A 24994-nucleotide genomic window follows, 5' to 3' on the forward strand; every position below is an offset into this window, starting at 1 on the left:
GATCACTGATGAAAACCTAATAAAAAAAACTGATGATCACTAATGAAAACCTGATAAAAACTGATGATCACTGATAAAAACCTGATAAAAAAACTGATGATCACTGATAAAAACCTAATAAAAAAACTGATGATCACTGATGAAAACCTGATAAAAAACTGATGATCACTGATGAAAACCTGATAAAAAACGAATCTTTGGGCTCTTTCACACAGGTGCTCTGTATGTCCATATTTCATACCATTTTTTTGCGGATGAAAAACGGACATAATGCATGTCAATGGGATTGCGGATGTCAGTGGATGACCATCCGCTGACATCCGATTTTCATCATTTCAGTTCTGTTCCGTTTTTTGGAACCGAACAGAACCCTATTTTTCTTCTGTTTAAAAAACGGAAAGGATGCAAAATCGGATGTCAGCGGTGTGATCTACTGACATCCGCAATCCCCATAGACATACATTATGTCCATATATCATCCGCAAACGGATAGGATGATATACACACAGCTGTCATTCTCCTGCTCAGCGGGGGATCGGCGGATCGATCCCCCGCTGAGATAAACGGAGTCCGTCTGACGGACACACAGTGTGAAAGAGCCCAAAAGGAGGAAAAAAAACTTTTTGCTGTAGCTGCTTATAAAGTGTGAGCTGGATTTTTGTTTTTATTTGTTAGTCAAGTCCATGTAAATCTACTAGTCCAGCACTTCCTTCTCCACAGGCGGACAATGCTGTGGTCCAAACGTGTCTGTTGCTCCTCCAGTATGGAATCGCCATAAAAGAGAAAATGTATTACTGGTCACCAGGAGAAACTAAAAGTAAACTAATGTAGCCACCACATTTAAGAATTGGTAAACTGCAACATAGAACATTTTTGTTTTTGTGTTTAAGCTTAAATATTGCCCATCTTGATCATTTGGGAATGGGGCAATGTTATCATTATTGATATGGGTCAGTTCCTCTATTTCTGTTTTGTATTCTATATTGAATGTTAGAAGATTTGCAGAATCTGATTGTTTTCACCCTTAGATGGAAGGGGAGGGTGTGGTAATATACAGTGTTATGGTTGTGTGATACAACAGGAATAGAGCTGGATAAAAGAGAAGACCATCATAGATACACCTTTAGCATGCCTATAGTGAACTGAGCACACAGCTACTCCTGATCCAGTAATAACATGAAAGGAAGTTCCTGCACACTCATTACAGGTGTGGTCAGTGTATTATTGCCGGCTAGAATCACTCAGGTGCTGACAGATAGCCGGCACACCCTCTGTGATCATCAGCCCGGCATTATTACTGGAGGAACTCCTAACAATACAAGAGTCTGGTTACCATGGAGACGCGTCCTATTCCGCCACGTGTGCCTGCTCATCAGATGTCTGGAGCTGCTGCTAGAACCGAGGTGAGCATATCTGATCAACACAAGAACTGGACGATCTCGTGTATGGGGGACACCCTGTATGGGCTCAGCTTGGGAAGGCTGCTACTCTACTTCACTCTGCTGACTTGAGAGTTGAAGGGTGACACTATGGAAATTGTCGGGGCTGATCAGCAAGTCGGAATTAAGGTTCAAACTAAATCTGACAAGCAGTCTGCTAGATCCACGGCCGATCGTGGCGAAAAAAGCAAAAAGAAAGCAAAGAAGAAAGTAAAAAGTGATCAGAAGGCCACCAATGTTAACAAGAAAAGAGGGCACACGTCCAGCACTCCACCTACCTCGGATGAAATAGGTGAGATGGGGCTATTAAGTGCAGTACATGTACAGTATTACCCTATATTGTGTCATGCACATCATCATCATTAATCACCCTCATCATCAGCCATTCATCATCAATAATTTACAATCAAATATCATCCATCATAAGCAATCACTCATTATCACCCAATCATTAGAAAAAATAGATAGTCAATCAATCATTAGAAACCATAATCAGCCAATCAATAATCATGTACAATTATTCATCATCTTCCATCATAATCATTATAAATCATAATCAATCCCCCATTATCACCCAGTCGTTATAAATCATATTCAATCAATTATCATCACCCAATCATTATAAATCATAATCAGCCAATCATCATCAATCATGTACAATCAATCATCATCATTTATCATAATCATTATAAATCATGATCAATCCCTCATTATCACCCAGTCCTTATAAATCAAATTCAATCAATTATCATCACCCAATCATTATAAAGCATAATAATCAGCCAATAATCATCAATCATTTACATAAATCATAACCAGCCAATCATCATCAATCATGTACAATCAATTATTATCATTTATCATAATCATTGAAAATCATGATCAATCCCTCATTATCACCCAGTCCTTATAAATCATATTCAATCAATTATCATCACCCAATCATTATAAATCATAATCAGCCAATCATCATCAATCAATCATCATCATTTATCATAATAATTATAAATCATGATCAATCACTCATTATCAGCCAATCATTATAAATCATATTTAATCAATCATCATCACTCAATCATATAAATCATAATCAGCCAGTCATCATCAATCATGTACAATCAATCATCATAATCATTATAAATCATGATCAATCACTCTTTATCACCCAATCATTATAAATCATATTCAATCAAATATCATCACCCAATTATTATAAATCGTAATCAGCTAATCATTATCAATCATGTACAATCAATCATCATCATCCATCATAATAAATCATGGTCAATCACTTATTATCACCCAATCATTATAAATAATATTCAATTAATCATCATCACCCAGTCAATATAAATCATAATCAGCCAATCTTAATCAATCATATACAATTAATCATCATCATCCATCATAATCATTATAAATCATGATCAATCATCAATCACTCATTATCACCCAATCATTATAAATCGTAATAAATCACTCATCATCCATCATAATCATTATAAATCATAATCACTCATCCATCATAATAGTTATAAATCATGATTAATCCCTCATCATCAGCCAATCATTATAAATCATAATCAAGCAATCATCACCCAATCATTATAACACATAATCAATCATCATCTATCATAATCAATCAATCAATCATTCATCATCATCATCATCATCATCACCACCACCCTGGTATCAATCTATGGTGAAGATTTTTAACACCAGCTTTTGAAGGCATGATTACCGACTATTTTTTTATTAGAATCGCATATGTTACAGTGTGTTTATTTAATTACACATTGACATGATTTTTGAGGGGTTGAAGAACATATGTTTGCAAATCTTTTTTATAGTTATGGAGAGAGAGTTAAAACCCCTGGCAGGTTTTCATTGGTAACTGTGTAGATTCACCCCCTCTGTGTTTCCTTGTGGCCATTGTCACCAAAACAGAAAACCAAAATGTTATAGTTGTCACCAGAACAAGAGTCAAGAGTAAACCTTCCATCTGGGACACCTGTTCTGGTGGGAACGTTCTGCTACAGAAAATAAAGGGTAATCTACCTGAGGCGGGGTTCACATCTAGCTGTTTCCTGCATTCCACCTTTGAGCCGCATTAGAATGGGTTACTGTACCTGTGGGAAACACAGGAAAAAGGTCCTTGCACCTTTTCAAATCCACAGTCGCACAGAAAGCACATGGTGTTTTTGCACCAAGCGGCTTCCCACACCCAAAAACGTGTTGTGTTTTCAGATTCGTGGAGGTGCCTGTGAAAAATGTCAGTTTTACAGCTTTTACATACCGAGTTTATGCGAGTTTAGAAGCAGTTATGAGCATTTGAGGTTAGAAGCGTTTTTTTTTTTTAAAGATAACCTGCCTATGGATTCCATCATGAGCGTGTGTGAGGAAATGCTCCTGATGTTGTTGTTGCTGGCCCTGAAGACACAGAAAATTGCATGAGAGGACCAGAGTTCATCGCTACTGGAATCATCCTTTGATGCAGGCAACAGCATGTGGTGACATTTGTGTTTTTTCAACATTTTTATATGTTCAAAAATTATCAGAAATGTTTTCCCCTTTAAAAACGCTTATTTATTTCAGGTACTTCTATAGCGCTGTCAATTTACGCAGTGCTTTACATATACATTGTACATTCACATCAGTCCCTACCCTCAAGGAGCTTACAATCTAAGGTCCCTAAGGGCTCTTTCACACGGGCGGTCTGATCAGATCCGCCTGTCAGTTTTTTAGGCTGATCTGATCGGATCCTCCATGCAGCTCTATGGGGCAATGGATGTCAGCGGAGACACCTCCGCTGACACCCGCTGCCATCCGTATCCGATCCTGTCCGTAAAATCTGGACGGATGGAAACCCTATTTTTCCATCCGTTCAGGGATTGGATTGGATCGGATGAGAGCGGACAAGCGGTCCACTCTCATCCGATCCCCCATAGAGAGCAGCGGGAGCTGTGACACTTCCCTCTCCGCACTGCAAGCGGAGACGGAGCTGTCATCCGCCGGCTCAGCGGGGATCGGCGGATCGATCCCCGCTGAGCAGCACGGATCCGCCTACGGAGGCGGACCGTGTGAAAGAGCCCTAACTCACATTCATACATATACTAGGTTCAAATTAGTCAGGAGCCAATTAACCTTCCAGCATGTCTTTGGAGCACGGGAGGAAACCCACGCAGGCACAGGGAGAACATGCAAACTCCAGGCAGATAGTGTCGTGGTTGGGATTCGAACCAGAACCCTTTTGCTGCTAGGTGGAAGTTCTAACCACAAAAAATGTGTGGTTTTCCCCTGTTGGGTTGGGATTTTTAAAGCACAGATGTACAAAATTGTTGACAAAGAAGGTTTTGAAAAAATATGTAAAATTTATTAAACATATGAAAATTAATGAAAAAATATATAAATTATTAAAAGCATGTGCAAGTATATAATGTAAACATAGTGTCAGAACCAACCACCCAATCCAAAGTCGATTCCCGACGCGTTTCGAAGACACTGCTTCTTCATCAGGGGTGACTTTGGGTTGTTTTCTGTTGATATTGGATACAACAATGAGATTTTGCAAACAGTTGTCACAAATTCACAGAATATAACAAAATATTGTTATGAATTAACATACAATTACCACTACACCACTGTGCTTATAAACGCCTAGTAATCAGTAGTGGAAAGTTAGCACTTTGGTCATCTTCTGTTTAGGGACAATACTGCAGGGCACAGCCAATCAGATGAACACAGACTGCTTGGAGCCTGGCCTCTGGTTTAGGTTAATTCTTGGTGTGGTGCTTGAATCTTAGATCTATTTATTTACAATGCAGGAAAACTGTGGAAATCCTCTGGGGTGTAAAATCTGCTGGCCCAGACGCCACACCCATATACCATTATAAAAACAGACTTAGGCTAAGTTCACATGTAGGCATTTTGGAGCGTTTTTGGGGCGTTTTTCTGCTTTAAGATCAGCTCAAAAACCGCCCAACGAGACAAATCCTATTCATTTCAATTGCCCCTGTTCACATCTGAGCGTTTTGACATTTTAAGCAAAACGCCCAATGCTCACAAAAGTACATGAGCTTCTTTTTGGGCGGATTGCAGGCGTTTTTATTTTTTTCCATTGGTCACTTGTCAAGCTAGAAAGGCCTGCACAAAAACGCCTGTAAAACACCTGAAAAAAAGCCTATAAATAGCAATGCCAGGATGTGAACGTAGCCTTAGACCCGGTTCACACCGGAGCGACTCAAAGTCGTCCCGACTTTGAAGCCGCCCGTGCAGCACGACTTTAATTGCGGCTTGTAAATTACTTCTCTAATAGAATTCAATGCAAGTCGCTCCGACTTCGCCCCAAAGTAGTGCAGGAACCTTTTTCTAAGTCGGAGCGACTTGAGTCGCTCTGATTAGAACGGTTCTATTGCACAGAATGGAGCGCTACTTGTCAGGCGACCAAGTGGCCTGACAAGTCGTGGCAGTGTCAACCGGCTCTTAGGGTCCAAGCACCAACTTTACCTCTTTTTCGGCATATTGTATTTTGATAATTCCAGCACCCATGGCTGAATACCCGAACAGTGCCCAGACAGCCCTTGAATTGTATAGGATGCAATACTGTTTGGCTGAGAATTTTCCCTCCGGCTCTGCTGATGTTTAAATCGACTTCTGTCAAACCAGATAGTGCCGACAGTGCCACTCACAGTTCAAATTTAGGTAGATTCAGCAAGAATCTGACAAAATTTGAGCTGTGTATGGCTAACCTAGGGCTCATGTCGATGGGCTTTGTTTTCCTGTGTTTGACATGCATTTGGAACATCAAACACATATCCGCAAAATCCCATTGACTTTCAATCAGCAGTTCAGAGGCTGTGTTTGACTTGCTTTTTTGGCTTTGGATATACTTTAAAGGGTAACTCCACTTTCGTGGGGAAAAAAATTGCAAATAAAGAAAAGACAATATAGTGTATCCAATTGTGACACAAATCATATTGTATGTGAATGTTATTACAAATTACCTTTCCTTTTCAATCTGCAGCTGTTGTAATTTTCTGAAAATGCAATGTAATATGGCTACCTGGAGCTGTCCTGTACACAGAATGTGCACTGACCACACCCCAAAAACATCATTTCCTGCTTGTTTGATTGGCTTACTGACTTTCCCAGAAGTCTGTTTAAGATACAAGTCAGATTTCTGGTATCCCCTGCAACAAAAATGTCATTTTTGTTGAGATCCTCCCAATAGGAACACGTCTAAAGGGATGCAGGCCCAGCAGCTTTCCTCATTACAGCTCTGCAGCTGCACAGCTGCCAGATAATTATGAAACCACTCCCATTTGACCCACTCAGCACAGAGGTACAGAGGAACAAACAGTGATTTCTTTACTATAACAAAAGGTAGGAATCTGCAACAAAGTTTGTTAAAATCTTTGTAATGTACATAGATCACCCAGAGGGGAATGTTTTTTTCTCAACAAAGGTGGAGTAACACTTTAAAGTGATTGTAAATCTCAGACATGAAATATGAACAAAGCATTCCCCTCTATTGTGTGTACTTGTCTCAATTAATAGCACTAATGTGTAATTTCTGTCTGCTGCTTCATTCCTCTGCTATTAGCATGAGTCATTTCTGACAAGTTTTCTTGACCCCAGAGGAATAAAGGTTTTGAGGGAGGGAGCTCCAGCAGATTGAGAGCCTCAGCTCTGTTCCTGTGTGCTGTGTGGAGGAGGTGTGTCTCTTCCCTCCAATCAGGTCTCAGAGCTCTCCTAACTGAGCTCTCTGCCCCCTTTTTCTGACAGATTAGACAATCTTTATAAATCCTGCACTTTGAACAGATGTAGCGGAGAGAAGCCCGTAGATAAATAGGTGCAACCTATGTAGGAGGATTTGTTTCATCTCTGTTTATCACCTAAAGCCAGTCACTTCACTGGGTATATGCGAGGGTTACAATTGTGTGTTAAAGCGGTATTAACCCAAAAAACAAACAGTCATTTTAGTGCAGCTTACCAATTCTTAGGCCGGCCATACACAATTCGAATCTCGGCCGATTCCTATGAACCGGCTGAGATTCAAACCATTAATGGGCAGACTGAATGTACTAAGTTAATTGAGCAAGGATGGCTTCCCCCAACTGCCCCCGACCCACCACCGGGAGAAGACAATTTCTCAGTAGGAGGGATTCCCCCGTCAGCACTGTCTGTGTTGATGGGGGAATCATGCAGATTTCTGTCCTGCAACCCTTGATTGCAGGAAAGAAATTTGCACCGTGTATGGCCTGCCTTAGATGTTGTGTCTGTATTCGTTTTCTTAAAAGTAAAATTTATCAGTGCACTGAATTGTGTAAACTAATTAAAATGATAGTTGCTAGATAATTCATAATGGGTCCAGAAATATAAAATGTTAAAGGGAACACACTCAGACCATAGTTATCGGCAAGCTTTGACCAGTACTTAATTACTGCACGCATTTATTTATTTTCTATTGTGAATTTACTTTAATGCCTTTTTTATGCAGTATTTAACAAACTTTTTTGTTTTTTGCACTACATACTGCATACAAGCAATAGTGAATTGACATTTTCATTATCACATGCGTTAAGTGTTCACGTGATCGCCATAACTCATGCGATAACCTTTAGTGAATTGTGCCCATTGATATAAATGATAAGTGTAACCTTTTAAATATTGTTCCAAGTATTGCCAGAATATTGCTATCATATTACTGAATGTCGGCTGAATGAAACTATCAAAATGGATGATCTAAGGGTTTGTTTCGACATCCAGAAAGCAGTAAATACCTGCTCAGACAAGCACGAGTACATGGATCATTTATACTCATAACATAACTTTCAGTACAAGGCCATTAATTATTTTCAGATTACACTTCACAATAGGCAAGTTCAGCTCACGATTTTGCAAACTGTTCTTGGCATACCATACGCAAACATATTTGAACAAAAGCATTTACCAACAATCATGTTTTATGTACAATGAATTTCATCCTATTGTCAATGTAGATTTTACAGTTTGTTTTTTTCTGGGCACATTAGCCTTACGATTAGATATTATACTCTGTGACCCCCCACCCCCCTCCCATATCGAACCATCCTCCCCCCTTACCCTAGTATTACACTGCACCCACTTAAAGCCTTTTGACTACCCCCCTCTCCTCCAGATGCTTTGCTGGCTGCTGAGAAACTTCTTCCCTCCTTGCAGTGCAAACAGCTCTTCCTCCCCTCACTGCACACAAAGCCACAATCTGCACAGTGTTTAGGTGCACTACTGGAGTTGTGCTGTGGAAAAATCACAGGTCAGCACTGCAACAAAGCAGCCAGTTACACACTGTGCAAATCGCTACTATGTGTAAAGGAATGCAATCTCAGCTATGTGCAGTGCAGGGAGGAGAAAGGAGCTCTGCCAAGAGCCCTGCAACTGGTGATCGCTCTGTCCTCTGCATCTCCACTGGTGATCCCCCCTATCCTCTGCCTTTCCTTGTGACCCCCCCCCCCCGTCCTTTGCCTTTCCACTGGTGACCCCCCTGTCCTCTGCCATTCCACTGGTGATCCCTCTGTCCCTTGCTACTCCACAGGTGATCCACCTGTCCTCTGCCTCTCCACTGGCAATACCCCTGCCCTCTGCCTCTCCTATGGTAATCTGTCTGTCCTCTGCCTCTCCAATGGTGTACCCTCTGTCGTCTGCCTCTCCAATGGTGTTCCCTCTGTCATCTGCCTCTCCACAGATAATCCCCCATCTTCTGCCTCTTTAACTGGTGGCCCCCCATCTTCTGCCTCTTTAACTGGTGACCCCCCATCCTCTGCCTCTCCACAGGTGATCTTTCTGTCCTCTGACTCTCTGCAAGGGATTCCCATGTCCTCTGCCCCTCTTATTGTAATCCGTCTGTCTTCTACCTCTCCAATGGTGTTCCCTCTCTCGTCTGCCTTACCACTGGTGTTCCCCCCCTGTCCCCTGCCTCTCCACAGGTAATCCCCCATCTTCTGCCTCTTTTACCGGTGACCCCCCCCCCCATCCTCTGCCTCTCCACAGGTGATCCTTCTATCCTCTGCCTCTCCACAGGTGATCCCCCTGTCCTCTGCCTCTCCACTGGTGATCCCTCTGCCTCTCCACTGGTGATGTCCTCTGCCTCTTTACTGGTGATCCCTGTCCTCTGCCCTGCCAGCAGCAACCCCTGTCCTCTGCCCTGCTGACCATTGTCCTCTGTCCTACTCACCCCCTGTACACTGCCCTACCAATTCCTACACAATCCCCTGCTGACCTCCTATCCTTTGTCCTGCTTACTCCCTGTACACTGCCCTGCTGACTAATTGTCATCTGCCCTACAAACCAGTAGCCTCTGTACATTGCCTTACAAAATGATGACCATATCCTCTGCCCTGCTGACTCCCTGTACACTGCCCTACAAACTGCTGACTCTGTCCTCTGCCCTGCTGACGTCCTATCTTCTGCCCCCCTGACATTTTTGTTACACACCCACATCAGACAGGCTAGATCTGAACAAACAAGGCATGTCAAGGCAGTGGCTTATGTTGACTGCAGAGATTAGGACTTGATTTGCTTATATCTACATTTCTTTGAATCTTGGCTTTAGGCGATACAATACATTACACTTAGATGATATTGTACAACAATCTCAGTGTGTTCAGAATCATATAATAAATAACATTATTTATACTGCCTTGCAAAAACCAATTGGATGGGTTCGAAAATCTCTTTTCATTGGTTTTTAGATACAGTAGAGTCAGACTGTGTTACCTAGCTAGCGTCATGAACAGGTTAATTTAAGCTGGGCTTTAGGCTTTGTTCTGAGTATTTCATATCAACTCTATGCATTACTGCTCATATTTTTAGGCTGGAAACATATTATTTGGTGTGACACTTGTAGCTGATAGCTGGAGCAGGTGTAGAAGGACAATCTAATCAGGAAATGAGAGAGTGAGAGTTTTTTGTGGGAGAAAACAAAGTGGAATCTAATCATGGAGAATAGAGATGAGGGGGGCTGGGGAGAGGCAGACTAGAAATTAAATGTTGCTGCAGATTGCCCTGGACGGTGGACTACTCGTTGAAGAGGTGCTCATTGACTTGTGGAATGAATTGGACAGAAGGCAGAGCATCAGCTGATTGTGAATTGGAGGTTTAGAGGAGGTACAGTTGAAGCAATCGGTGATCAAAAAAAAAAAAAAAGAAATCAGACTGTGGAACATCATAAAAGAAGGCAGAGCAGGATCTGATGGATCAAGAATAAAAGAAAGAGGAGGCGTAGTTGGAGCTAATCACGAACGATCAAGGAAAAGGGTGGAAGCAGAGTGGTAGCTGATTGTGGACAGGGTAGAGAAGGGCTGATTAAAAGCCGATTGTAGACCATTATTAAAAATATGGCTGAACAAGGATAAAAGGGAAGTTGATTGTGGCTGGCATGAGGGAGGTAGAGATAGGAGCTGATAGTGGTCAAATAAAAGAGAGGAGGTGCAGGTGAACTGATTGCTGCTGATGGGTGGACGGTGTTGAGGGTTGGTTGTATACTGGGGAGAAGGCTAATCATGGCCAGTAAATTATTGTTGCTGGAGGTGGAAAGCAGTGTAGAAAATGGTCATGGAGAGAAGACAGAGGCAGGATGGAGTGATCATGCTTAGGAGATGATGGTTGCTGGAGGAACGTAGAAAATGGTCATGGACAGAGGACAGAGAAGGCAGGGTGGAGTGATCAGGACCAGGAGACGATGGTCGTTGGATGAGAAAAACAGCAAAGAAAATTATTATGGATAGAGAATACAGAAATAGAGTGAAAGTTGATTATAGCCAGTAGATGATGGTTGCTGGGGAAGGAACGCAGTGTATAAAATAATAATGGACAGAGAAGGCAGAGAGGGAGCTGAGTGTGGCTGAGTGATAAAGGAGAGAGAAGAGGGGCAGCTGATGCATGTACAATTTAAAGAAGAGGCAGAGTGAAAGATGGTTGTAGACTATGGTGCCTGAGAACAAAGCTTCAAGTAGGTGATTGAATTAAATTTACTTTACCAAAGCATCATACGCTGTAAATAATTTCTATGGTTTATTTAATACTTGTTTTCACCTTTTGTAGTTCTTTGTTGCATCTTGGGCCACTGGCCTTCTGCAGCCTCTTTGTAGCCACTTTCTACTGTATGTACTGTGCCTTCTTGCCCTCCAGCAATGGCCTCACAGCATTTCTTAACATATAACAAAAGGCAAAACTTTTTCATTTTGAAACTGGTGAGAGGGATTCAAACTCCTCAGGTTTTTATTGCTGTCTGTGCCTCCATTAGTGAAATTCACCTTCTCAATTTTCCTTCTTTAGTGTTATAGATGAGAGTGAAAGTGAACGAAAATCCCAAATTTTGGGCTGACAGCAAAACAAAAATAGAGAGTAACTTTTCCAATGGGGACACTAGTTCTAGGATTCCCTCAGTTTTGAGGGATTTCTAAAATGAGAAAATCATTGCCTTTAGTTCTACTTTGGGGCAGTTTCCTGAAGCTGACAAGGGTGGACTACAGCTATTCAATGTGTGCTTAAATAGCTACTTGTAATCTTTAATGGAATCCATGTTGGCAGGGTCACTATACAGGCTCAATTGGGAGACAGGGACAGAGTTGTCCCCGTGTTACAGGACATTCTTGAACAAGGACCTTTATACAGCATTGCCAGGTATTATTTAAATGAAAGCAGCAGATTTAAAAGATTTAGAATGACTTCTGATATACCATTCACATGTTAAAAATTACGTGAGAAGATGGTGATTGATTTTACATACATTTCCCAAGAGTGTTGAGGAAATCCTCATTAACATTCAATTATAATTGTATCCTCTTGGGCTATCTTTTCTAAAATGATTCATGTGTTAGGCACAGTAACCATATCAATTTAACAAAGGCTCCTTAATAGTGAACCTTGTGATCAAAGGTATCATATAGAACGTTGCTATCCGTAAAACATTGTTCATGTGAGGCCATTAGGTGGCACCCAAGTCATTTTACAGTTTACAAGAGTAATTTTGCTGTTAGATGACAGTGCATTAGATTGCTCTCAAAAATATTCATATTTAGAAATCATTCACATTGTACTAATAAGTGATCATTGACGCATTCTAAAACATTAAATTCATTTAAAATAAAAATATATGTGTAAAATACAATAGTATATATCCTTTGTAGACAACATTTTTCTATGGGAAATGCCCAGATAGTTAATTACACATTTAAAAGATAGGTATAAGAACTGTAATTCTTTCAGCCAGTTCTTTATGTACCCGGCCTGGTCATTAGTGAATTCTATTATAAAAGTGCCAATGTCCCCTATGGGCACTCAATCTCCTGTAAACTGCTAATATATAATGCTGTATTTTTTTAATATATAAGTGGCCCAGAGAGTTTTTTTTATAATAATCAAGAGTTCTGCTTTAAAATATCATTCAAGGGTCAACACAAAGCATCTTCAGGTCAGGTGTTATAGTCTTGTTCCTGTTTCAGAGACTTTCATCTTCAAAATTATAGCTTCCTGCTTACTGCTGTCCAGTATTAGTCAGTGGCTCCATATGTTTCTGCTAATAACTAGACAAAGGCAGGTCAGGAAAGCCATGACTTCCCCAAAATTTCTAGGTCAAAAGCACAGTAGGTGATCAATTAAATCAGATTTCTGTGGGCAACCCATAGATAATTTCTGAACTTTTAAACTAAGAAATATTTGCAGGTTATTCACCCAGGCTAAGCTTTTAGGTAGTGTGCAGCTTTGTGCAGCGGCAATAACACACACAGCCCCAGTGCTATGAAAGAACTTGTACTGAAATAATGCTAAGACAGTTAACAAATTACCCGGTGGGAAGGGAGCCCAACCAGGAACACTCATGGTTCATGGTAGAGAGCAGAAAGCATCTGATCTGACAGTGTCTGTAGAGAGGGGAAGAATGTGGCCTGGCTGTCTTGTGACCAAACAGGCAGGTGTCCAAAGAAGTTGCAAGCCCTAAGTTTTTCCTCCTTATCAGGAATCTTTTCCTGCCACTAGTTCTGTCCCTATCAGGCAGAGTACCTGTCCCTACTCTACCCACTCACAAATGTGCATCAAATCTAAGAGCCAGTTACATAGTTACGTAGTTAGTGAGGTTGAAAAAAGACATCAGTCCATCCAGTTCAACCTATGATGTGTGTGTGTTTGCTGTTAACCGTACATTGTATACCCCTGTATGTTGTGGTCTTTAAGGTGCCCATCTAATAGTTTTTTGAAACTTTCAATGCTCCCTGCTGATACGACTGCTTGCGGAAGAGAATTCCACATCCTTACTGCTCTTACAGTGAAGAACCCCCTGCGTATTTTAAGGTTAAACCACCTTTCCTCTAGTTTTAGTGAGTGGCCACGTGTCTTATTGTATTCCCTTTCTCTGAATAGGTTTTTCCATATGCTAGGGTTGCCAGTACAGTATTTGTACATTGATATCATATCCCCCCTCAATCGTCTCTTCTCCAGAGAGAATAAGTTCAGTGCTTGTAGTCTTTCCTCATAGCCGATGCCCTCCATTCCCCTAATTATTTTTGTTGCCTTTCTCTGGACTTTCTCCAGTTCCAGCACATCCTTACAAAGGCTCTGCCTGACCTTAGATGGCCACTAGAGTCACATCGGGTGGCAGCATGAAATGGGATAGCTTCCCCAGTGACTCAGGAAACTATGGAGGAACCATGTTTTTCCTGATTTTCTCTCCAACTGCAGCGCCATTGCGGAAGAGTGCCACCTGCCCCAAGATGGCCACCAGAGTCACATGGGGCGGCAACATCAAATGGGATAGCTTCCCTAGTGACCAAGTAAACCCTAGAGGAGCCCTGTTCCTCCTGACTTCCTCTCCAACAAGTTTACCTACAAGTTTAACCCCATTTTGAACAATTTTAGAGAAAAAACCTGTACTTCTGACAGGTTCCTATTTATGGGATCAAATCACAGTTAAAGTGACCGATATAAGAATTGTTTGGGGTTGACAGGTTTCTGTGGTAATGAGCCCTTGTAGAACGTCAACCCAGAGTTCCCCAGGGCGTGGAGTTTAAGCCCCAGTGTGCTTGATCACCAGGGCCCATGATAGTGTGGATATAAAAGAGGGTGGGACTTTAAATGAGGTTACAAGAATTTTTGTACCTCCATCTCTTGCATACAATTAAATCAATTTACATTTTTATTTTATCCTATGCTCATTGTTTGTTTGTATACGCACATTTCATACTCTTTGGTCATATGGGCTTGTTTGGTCACATGCCTCATTCAAAGTCCCAAACCCCTTTCTTTGCTTGTGATAGTGGGGATGGACTAGTAGCAAGCTGGAACCATGTCGTATTGCTTTGGATCTTTTTTATTTTTGTGTTTTTTCTGCGTTTTGGTTTTTGCTATTTCCATTAATTCTCTACACAGGAATACACTTCTGGTGATGAATATAAATATTTTTTACCTCTTTATTACGTTTTTTACTGTGTTTTATAGTATCCATTAAATTTTTTGTTTTAACAATGTTAACATTTGCATTATTGCTGTATGATTGTACGTAGACTCGTAGAGTCATTTTTTTCCAGCAGTACCATATTCTTGCCACTAGGTGGCATTGGCAGTGCATATAAATATGAACAGGATTTCCCCCCTCATTAGCTTGACAAATGAGTGCGCATTGTTACTTTACACCTACTGCGCATGCTCCGAAACGCGTTGCAGACTTGTGACATCAGAGGATTGACACTGCTTTCCATCGTGCGTCTCAGCCCTCGGTCTCAGCTGCTCTTTCATCTAACTCGATCGCCGGCCAAGTCCAACAGGGCCTGAGCGACACAGCCCCTACTCCTCTGGATGTTCTTTTGGGCACTACATCCTAAATGCTCGATCTTGTGCACCCCTATGTGAGTCTTACTCTTTATTTGGAAAAAATTGTAATCTACAATCTACACTCAGAGGATCCTCTTTTCTTTGTTTTCTCTTCACATATTTAGGGAAGCAGCTTCTACCCCCCCCCCCCCCTTTTGAAGGCCAGCCCTGTATAGTGGACTTATCTCCTTTTTACAAGTACATTTATATAGGCTATTTACATTTATGTAATCTGTAGTCTTCTGTGTAGATCCCCATGTATTAGCACCTTACTATTTATGTTTTATTGTTGGAACCATGTTGTAGCCCCAGGTATGCCCAGCTGATGATATGAAGCAGGAGGCAGAAGAAGATCCAGGAAATGAAATGAGCCAAGGTCTAGGCGGGCGGCAGACAAGCACAAACAGAAGAGTAAGCCGGGGTTGGCACACAGGAAGTCAGGAAACACTAGACAAACAGGAGTTCAGAGAACTAGGAAGTTGCTCAAGCAATGCAGGCTGAACTGAGCATATGTTACATAGGCAGGGAAAATAGGAGGCGGACCAGGAAATGATAGAAGAGAAAAAAAATGAAAACCCCTAGTAAAGCATGCGATGCCCATAGGTAAGCACAAAAGCCAAACAAAACATGTGAAAAGAATCACAGGTCTAGCAGAACCAATGCAGCAAGGCAGTAAGAATTACACAGGCAGGAAACAGGAGGCTAGACAGTGATAGAGGGTAACATTGTTTTTAACATAGAAAGAGCTGGCAACACTGTAATCCTTTGAAGTGTCCTTTATATAATCGTTACATCAGAGTGACAATAAAATAATAGTACTGATGCGTTATGGCAGAGAGCCTTTGTAGCTCTCTGCCAAAACACCTCAGAGATATGATTTTATTGTCACTCTGATGTAACCAAATAAAGGACACTTCAAAGGATTACAGTGTTGCCAGCTCTTTCTATGTTTGTATGCTGATTTAGTGTGCAAGGACACACTGGGGCACGGCACCTGGGAGAGGATCTCGTGCTTGGACTGTGTTACCCCTTTGGAGAGCGCTGCTTCCATCTCTGTTTACCCAAACATTGTTATTCTTAAAAATAGACATTATATAGGGCACAGTTATTATACAAAATGAAAATTTTATGCAAAATGACAGTGTGAGCAGTTCTTTTTTCTCAGATGTATCCTACCAGTGGCCACTTTGCTGCATTTAAAGTGGCTCTTTGGTCATTTTTTTCATCTTTGCGTCTAAAAAATCCTCTGCCCTTGTTTTCTTAACTTTGGATAGTAAAACATTTTTTTTCTGCCAGTAAATACCTTATACAGCCCACTTCCTCTTTCTTGTCTGGTCATTAGCCTAGGCTAATTACATCATTCACAGCTCAGTCTCTAACTCTCGTGAGAGTTTTTCAGCAAGGGAGGGGGAATTAGTCATAGGAGCCAAGGAGAGCTGCAGAGTTGGAGTGGGCTGGATGATGGCAGAGATTACAGGAGACTGCAGAGATCCATGAGGATCCATCAAGAGAGGAGAAATGTGCAGACAAGCAGTGATGTGAGTGTGTCTGTCTATATATGTGTGTGTGCCTGTATATATGTGTATGTCTGTGTGTGTGTGTGTATATATATATATATGTGTGTGTGTGTGTGTGTCTGTGTAAATCTGGGAAGTAAACAGTCAGCAGCTTCAGCTGCCCACAGTTAAAATGGCTGCAGCCAGATATAGTGGAGGGACATTTGGCAAGTACAGAATCTCAGTACATATAAAAAAATATGCAAAGTGGTAGGAGGGAAGCTTCAGAATGGCAAAGATGTTTTTATTACAAATTATGTAAACAGACTGCAGTTCCTCTTTAGGGATTGTTGTATTTTTTGTTCTACTATATACATATGTTATTGTGCCCAACTAGTCTTATAGTGTGTCATTATTTCAACTATTTTATTTCACAATGTAGCTTGTAGATATGTCTAAAGATTCAATCAGATGAAGAAAGCCTCCAAGCAACGTATGCTGTTCTGTCTCTTTGGATAATTAATAGTGCTCAGGGAATCCTTTATCATGTATAAAAGTGACCCTGTTGCTAGTACTCTTATGTTTACTAAGTCAAGCTCTCTCTGTAAAAGAGCAGTGCACATGCTTACCTTTCCTGCTGCCCGTGCTCCTGGATGCCACTCCGTTTGTGAAGATTAGAATACTAACCCCTGGAAGTGCAGATCTCCTGCATCCTTGTACTCTCACTGGTTCCTCCTGCTGGCTTAAGGGCCATACACACTATGAGATTTTCTGAAGACTTTTTCCTTCAGATTTACCTTTTCTATGTAGTGCAAGGGCCTGCCAGATTGCATACAAATTGAAAGTGTTTAGGTTTGACCTCATATTATATGGTTTTGGTAAATCTAAAGGAAAGTCTTCAGAAAATCTTATAGTGTGTATGGTGCATTAGTCTCCACGGCCTCCTGTATTGACATTTAGGTCAACAGAATAAACCAATGGGAGCTGTGCGGATTCAGGAAATGGGCACTCTCAGAACTGCTGGTTTCCCAGAAGATTTATGGGGACCGTTCCTCATGAATGGAGCAATGTTCAGCAGCACAAGTAGCAGGAAAGGCAAGTATGTAAATGGTTATTTTACAAGGAAAGCTTGACTGTGTAACTTTTAAAAGCAGAAAAGTAATATAACCTTATCAGCATGTAAAAAAAAAAAACATAAAATAAAAGAAAAAAAAATGAATAATAAATACTATTGTTGAACCTGGTGTGGAGAAGCCTGACTCCAGTCCTCCATTATCACTGTAAAATATATTCTTCAGCTTTATACTAAATGATATGATCTTTAATCCCTATTGTAGACTGACTTTGTGAATACTGTACATAAAAAAGATAGTATGGGTCAGGTAACCATACTGCTCAGAACAAAACCAGGCAAGATGTAATAAAAACCTACAATGGAAGTACAACCAATTGAAATGATTTCCACTCCATGGTCCTAAAGAGTTATAGGAAGACTGGATGATTACACCACTGATGTTTACGGACACATACACATTAGAATAAAGTGATCAGTGACTCTGCATTTACAAATGTGTTGCAAAAAAACATTTGTATGGCTAGAGGACCATAAAACAGCTATATGAACAGACATTGGCAGTATTTAATTGCAAGTTTATATGCAATTCAGATTTCACAAATATTTGAGGCTCCATATCATTTTTTTAATGCAGACATTTATTTTACAGATAAGAGCATCCACAAGAGTTTAAAGAACCAGAAAGGTATTCCATCATCTTCAGAGCTGCAGGTTACTATGATAGGTGAAGCCACAGACAATTCACATGGTGTAGCTAATAAGACAAGTATCAAATCTTTTGACACTGCCATTTTATCTACCACAACGCAAGAAGTTGTTTATAATGAGAGTTTGCGTTGGGAGGGAGTTCTCAACGACCCAGCAGCAGAAGAAGAAAGAATTCATCAATATAAAATCAACAGAAGGAAGCGTTATCTGTTGGCTGCTCAAAAATCCGTCCATAATTCAGAAGCTTTATTACAAGAGCCTAAGGGACCATTCCAAAGAGTTAACAGCGAAGGAATTAGCACCTCTGAGAACACTAATGCTGATGAATCCCCAGCAAGGACTGATGGGGAGAGTACAAATAAAACAAAGCTGAGTTCACACTTGCCAAACATGATCAAAAATTTGCTCAGAAATGGTCGCTGAATGGCTTGAGCTTTGTGGTAATGCTTGGAAATGGTCTCCAAACAGTTTGAACTTTGTGGCAACGTGGTATAATATACGCAAACATTTCAAGTTCTATATCATTTTGTAATGAAAAGTAAAAATTGCTGTGTGTTGTTTCACACTATAGAAGAAAATTTGCAGAATGCAACATAAAAGACATTATAGTTTAAGTAAAGATATACAGCTGGAGAGCGAGTGCCATGGGGATGCATTAGAAAATTAAAGACTTGACTCTCTACACCAGCCAGTCTCAGCCATGGTTCCTTGGGACTCTAGGGTTCCTCCAGAGATTGCTAAGGGTCCTTAGAACTGACTGACCTTCCATTTGATGGTGCCTGAATAGTTCCAGGTCCAATGCCACTTAGCAGAGCCACCAGCATGACACCAGTTACCTTTTTACCTTGTTTTAGCCACCTGTAAGTGTGGTATTCTGACCACCACTGTAAGGGTTGCATGCTTCCTTCTGACCACCAATGGAATGGAATTTTGAATTTATCACTGACCCATGATTAATTAGGTTGGATCTAAAAATGATTTAGGGGTTCACTTGGAGTAAAAAGGTTGATATGGCTGCTCTACACTGTACCTCTTGCTATTAACTCCTGCATAGACACTAGAATACTCAATCAAAGAGGCAATGTATGATTGTTTTAGTGTGCGTCCTCAGAAGCCCAGGGCTGCAATCGCACGCACGTCTGAGGATGTCAGGCTATCATCAATAACCACAGATATTCCTCCATAATAATGGTGTCCATCTTTTAAAGTTGTAATTTTCCCCCTTTGGTCAGCTGGCTGAATGCAATTTAAGTGAATACATCAGTTCCGCACAATGCTATTATACTGTATATGTCCTTATTTATAGTACAAATTCTATAATGCCGATCTGTTTTTTTCTTTCTAACTTATAACATTATAACAGTAACAATCTGACCAGCTTTAGCTTTGATCTGGTTAGGTAGCATTGTAAGTAAGGGTGGGCTCTTGTTCTGTTGTCGTCAATATATTGGTCAGTACATTTGTCTTTAGATATTTTTAACATACACATAAGAATAGATCCACACAGACTGGTTTACTCATTTCTAATAGCAACCTTAATTTCCAAGGGCTCTGTCACACAAGTAGTGTACATTATTTTGTACATACATAAAAAAAACTGGCGCAACAGGACTCAAAAATGAACCTCAATAACCACCTGGGAAAATATTAATGGGAAGATGCACGGACCTGGATGTTGTGTGGCAAAGTCCAAAAAGTCCATAAAAAGCACCGGTCTGTGCACTCCAGAAGGCTGCTGATTCTCAAGACGAGAAGGAACTTGCAATATACTGGAAGATAAGAACAGCGCCACTCTAAGTGCAGTAAAACCAATACTTTATTTGACATATAATAATGCTGGGTACTCACAAGATAAAACGTTTAAAAAGCATGGTAAACGTATGTGGAAAAATCCATTAATCCAGTGCCTGGGCAAGGAGGGGCTGATGTGCTCCACATAGATCCGTCCGACTGCGGGAGTGAGCAGTATCCGGACCCCGAGGACACCTGCAACGCCTCCGGCGGCGGACTTCCGGGTTGGGCGTAGAGCGTGGGCGTGATGACGTAGGCGACGCGTTGTCGGAGCATGCGCTCCTTCCTCAGGCCTATGAACCCGCCATCTTGGAGAAGGGCATTATATAGGGGAGGAATGCTCGACTGCCGCAGGGTCCTAAGAGGAGTCCTGTGCGGCAAATACCCACACTGAGGACACCTGGACGGCAGTTCTAACCTAAGAGCTAAGCGGATATGGTAGAATATATACACACAGGGTATACATCAATAGATAAAAGTGGTCATATAATACAAACTATAGAATTTACTAAAAAAAGGAAATAGACATGATGAATAAAAACCTAATAGTAGGAAATATTGTATCTGGAACCGATCCTAATGGCAGCAACAAATAATAATAATAATGATAAATAATAAATAAATTATATATAATATAAAAAAAAAAAAAAAAAATTAAAATTATAATTATGAAATAATAAAAATTAAATGAAAATTAAAAAAAAAAAAAAAAAAAAAAAAAAAAAAATTATATAAAATATACTAATTAATAAAAATGAAAAAAATTATATATAAAATAAAATAAACAAACAAACTAAAAGAAACCTGATGGAATAACTTTGAATGGATGGAGCTAGTGACAATTTAAATAAAAAGAAGGGGAGTAGTAGACTATAGCATACACTCTCGCAACCTACTTTTAGATGTGAAGAAGGGGAACTGTGTGCACATGCAAACAGTGTCGCAACCTTCATTCACTATCAAGTTTAAAATACCAACTAGACTAGTATAAAAACTATCATATACCGCCTAAAAAAATACACATACATATATGTATGTATGCACATATACACATATATATATAAAGGCATGATAGTAAAATAGTAAACCATATGGGTTGTGAATTATAAATGGAAGTTGAAATAAAAATAAATAAGATGGTAATATTAAAAAATTCTGATATTAAAAAAGGAGTGATATGTGGTGTCCAATTCAAGAGAAACTAAACCTATCATAGCACATGTAACAGAGGATCATCTCTCTCCCACTCTCCGTTAGCGTGACCCTATTCTTCCACATGGCTGGTCAAACCCCAATGGGTCAGGAGCCTCATACCAGGGAGTTGGTCTCTACTTCCTCGTTAAGGCCCCCAGGTGCTAAAGTATCTAATGTATATATCCAGAACGCTTCTCTTTGGCACAGCTGTTTGAAGCGTTGAGCTGCTGAAGGCATGGCGGGTATGGATTCTAAAACCCAGACTCGTAACCCTAAAGAGGAATGATCATGGTGGATCAAAAAATGGCGGGGAACACTGTGCTTGTCATTACCTCCTTCCACAAACCTACGGTGCTCACCAAACCTCTTCCTTAGTGTGCGAATAGTCCTGCCAACATAAAACAAGCCACAAGGGCATGTTAAACAGTACACCACAAACTCTGTGGAGCAATTGAAGAATTTTTTGACAGGATAGGTTTTTCCTTTTATGTTGTACTCTTTCTGCCCATGGGTCACATGTTTACATGTCAGACATAGTTTTTTCCGACACTGAAACATGCCCACTAATGGAATCATGTTTAGATGGAATTTTAGGGGGATACTTTTAAGTTTGCTCGGTGCCACCAAACTCTTAATATTTCTGGCTCTTCTGTACGTGATTTGGGGCCTAGGGGGCAAGCTACTCCTCAGATGTGGGTCTTCCAAAAGAATAGGCCAATGTTTCACAATCAGTTTTTCCATCTTCCTAAACTGGCTGTGAAACTGTGTAACAAAACGTGGACCTTGGGATTGTGTGTCCAATTTATTTGTTTTCTTTGCCAAGGGGCCTTTTAGATATAAATTTTGTGCAGTGTCCACCAAGGTTTCGGGAAAGGATTTTTCAATAAATTTAGTTTTCAGATGTCCACTCTGTTCCAAAAAATCTTCTTTATTTGTGCAATTTCTCCTCAACCTACAGTACTGGCTCTTCGGAATGTTTTGGATCCACCTGGGGTGGTGACAGCTGTTAAAATGGAGGAACGAGTTCCCCGCTGTCGGCTTAGTATAATTTTTGGCTTCAATCCTTCCTTCTCTGTGGTACAACAACAGATCAAGGAAGGCCAATTCCGATGGGCTAGAGACCGAGGTGAAGGACAGATTGTATGAATTGGCATTGCAATGTTGGACAAAATCCAAGAAAGTTGACTGTGGGCCATCCCAAATCACTACAATGTCATCGATGTACCTCCCATAAAATATCAAGTGGGAGGCAAAGGGGTTATTTCTGAAGACATAGTGGGATTCCCACATACCCATTGTCAAGTTGGCGTAGCTGGGGGCAAAATTTGCCCCCATCGCCGTGCCATTGATCTGTAGGTAAAAGGACCCTTCAAATTCGAAATAATTATGTTTGAGACAAAAACATGTGGCATCCAAAATAAACTGGGCCTGTCCTGGATTGATATTGGAACTGTTGTGCAAGGAGAGGGAGACTGCTTGAAGGCCAACCGAATGGGGGATACTAGTATACAAGGAATTGACATCCAAAGATGCCCACATATAAGTGGGTTCCCAATGGTAGGGTGCCAGGAGTTCTAGAAGATGTACTCCATCCCGTATGTATGAGGGCAAGTCCTGTGCCAAAGGCTGGAGAAACTGATCCACATACAGGGAGAAGGAATTGGTAACACTTTCCATTGATGCCACAATAGGCCTCCCAGGTGGATTGGTTGGATCTTTATGGACCTTGGGAATATGATAGAAATAGGGCAATGCATAGAAATCTCTAAGAAAAAATGCATATTCTGTTTTGTTGATAATTCCCTCTTCTTTAGCCTTATCCAATAATGATTTGGCCTCCAAGGTGTAGCCTGGCAGAGGGTCACAGCTCAGTTTACAATAAGTAGAACTGTCTGATAATAGACGCTGGGCTTCCCTAAGGTAATCATCTTTGTCTTGGATGACAATGCCTCCCCCTTTATCAGCTGTTCTGATGACCAAATTATAGTCCTTGGACAAATCTGTGAGGGCTTTCCTTTCACTGGGAGTCAAATTGAAATTATTGAACCCAGAAAACTTTTGATGTTTATGATTGTTGGCATGACACATGTTTTTCATCTCGCTGAATACAACCTGATAAAAAGTCTGCACATAGGGCCCCTTGGATTTAACTGGATTGAAATTGGATTTTGGGCATAGGCCCGTGTGTTTAACAGGCGGGGATGTGGATGGGTGCTGGGTGAACAACACCAAATCCTCATCCTCATCACTGATATAGAGTTCTTCCAGCAGCTGTAGACCAATAGCATCCAATTGGGGACAAGGTTGGATATCCTCCAACGGAGGGTCTGGCCGGATGCCTGCCTGTTCTTTGGTAGCCTGTATACTAAAGTGACGTTTAAGGGTCAATAGACGTATGAAACTATTGAGATCCTTAAAAAGTGTAAACGGATTGGGAGAAGAAGATGGAGCAAAATTCAGGCCTCTATGCAGCAGAGATGTTTCTGCTTCTGACAATATATGTGAGGAGAGATTGAATATTTTCATCGTCTCACTAGTCGTAGCCTTTTTCTGATGAGAGTGTCTTCCCCCCCGCTTGCCTCTACGTCTAGCTTTCGCTTGACGTGGGCAAGTAGAGGGGTATGGCCTAAAAAATCCTGGTCTAATGGATAAAGGTCCGAACGACAGGTGGATGGATCACTGGTGGTGAGTCCGTGCAGACCAACATGGTCCGGACCACTGGGGGCATCCGAACAAGGCGACGAACTAAAAGCAAGCACTGATACGGCAACCTCTCCCAAAGTGGCCTGATCAATCTCTTTTTCCCTCAAAGGGGAGGAAGGAGATGGATCAACAGTATCTCTAGTGCATGAGATGTCCAAACCTGGATTGTTGAGAAGAACGGTCTCAACAGTCCCATTGTCAATCTGGGAAGCATTAGCCATGGGAACTCTAGGTCTCGATCTTCGTATACGCTGTGATTTGGGCCTAATAGAGTTGGATACAAAGATAGGATGAGCAGCATTCCTAATTGTAGGAGTTCGCGGATGAGGATGGGTATATGGTCTATTGTATTTAGGTATGGGCCCATTGGGAGGTATTATAGGAGGAACATGACCATAAGTTTGTTGAGGGGCAGATACCTTCTTAGAACCAGAGATCACTGGGATATCTAGCTCCATAAGCGATGGTATATGTGGGGGAGGGCCTTTCCTATTCTTCCAATTAAATACCCGGTCCAGGTTGTAATCCTCCAGGTCCCGACGTATTTTACCTAATTTAGTTTTAACTTCCTCATTCTCTTTTTTCTTTGTGTGCACCTTCAAGGTGCGCAACCAAGAACTAGGCAGATGTGGTGTTATGGTGACTAAAGTGGATATTAATTCTTTTAGTGAGCGGATGTCCTCAATATATTGGGTGTCCCTCTGTTGGATTAGGAGTTGCATCCACTTACGGGTGCAAAATTCGGA

General features: G+C 41.0%; 1 protein-coding gene across 1 annotated transcript; it reads left to right on the plus strand.

Moving 5' to 3' along the window:
• The first annotated feature begins 1415 nt into the window (after positions 1-1415).
• Positions 1416-19151, plus strand: LIAT1 (ligand of ATE1). The gene is made up of 2 exons (XM_082247756.1): positions 1416-1731; positions 18502-19151. Exons 1-2 carry the CDS (start codon positions 1530-1532, stop codon positions 18981-18983), a joined length of 684 nt encoding a protein of 227 aa, XP_082103882.1. The 5' UTR covers positions 1416-1529; the 3' UTR covers positions 18984-19151.
• Positions 19152-24994: the final 5843 nt, after the last annotated feature.

Source organism: Pelophylax lessonae, assembly GCF_965119305.1.
Source record: "Pelophylax lessonae genome assembly, chromosome: 2".
NCBI classification, from domain to species: Eukaryota; Metazoa; Chordata; class Amphibia; order Anura; family Ranidae; genus Pelophylax; species Pelophylax lessonae.

Bases quoted from the DNA above. Each gene is read 5' to 3' on its own strand.
- LIAT1 (XM_082247756.1), top strand. From the start codon at position 1,530: ATGGAAATTGTCGGGGCTGATCAGCAAGTCGGAATTAAGGTTCAAACT. The intron at 1,732-18,501 runs GTGAGATGGGGC...TTTATTTTACAG, and splicing joins ACCTACCTCGGATGAAATAG to ATAAGAGCATCCACAAGAGT.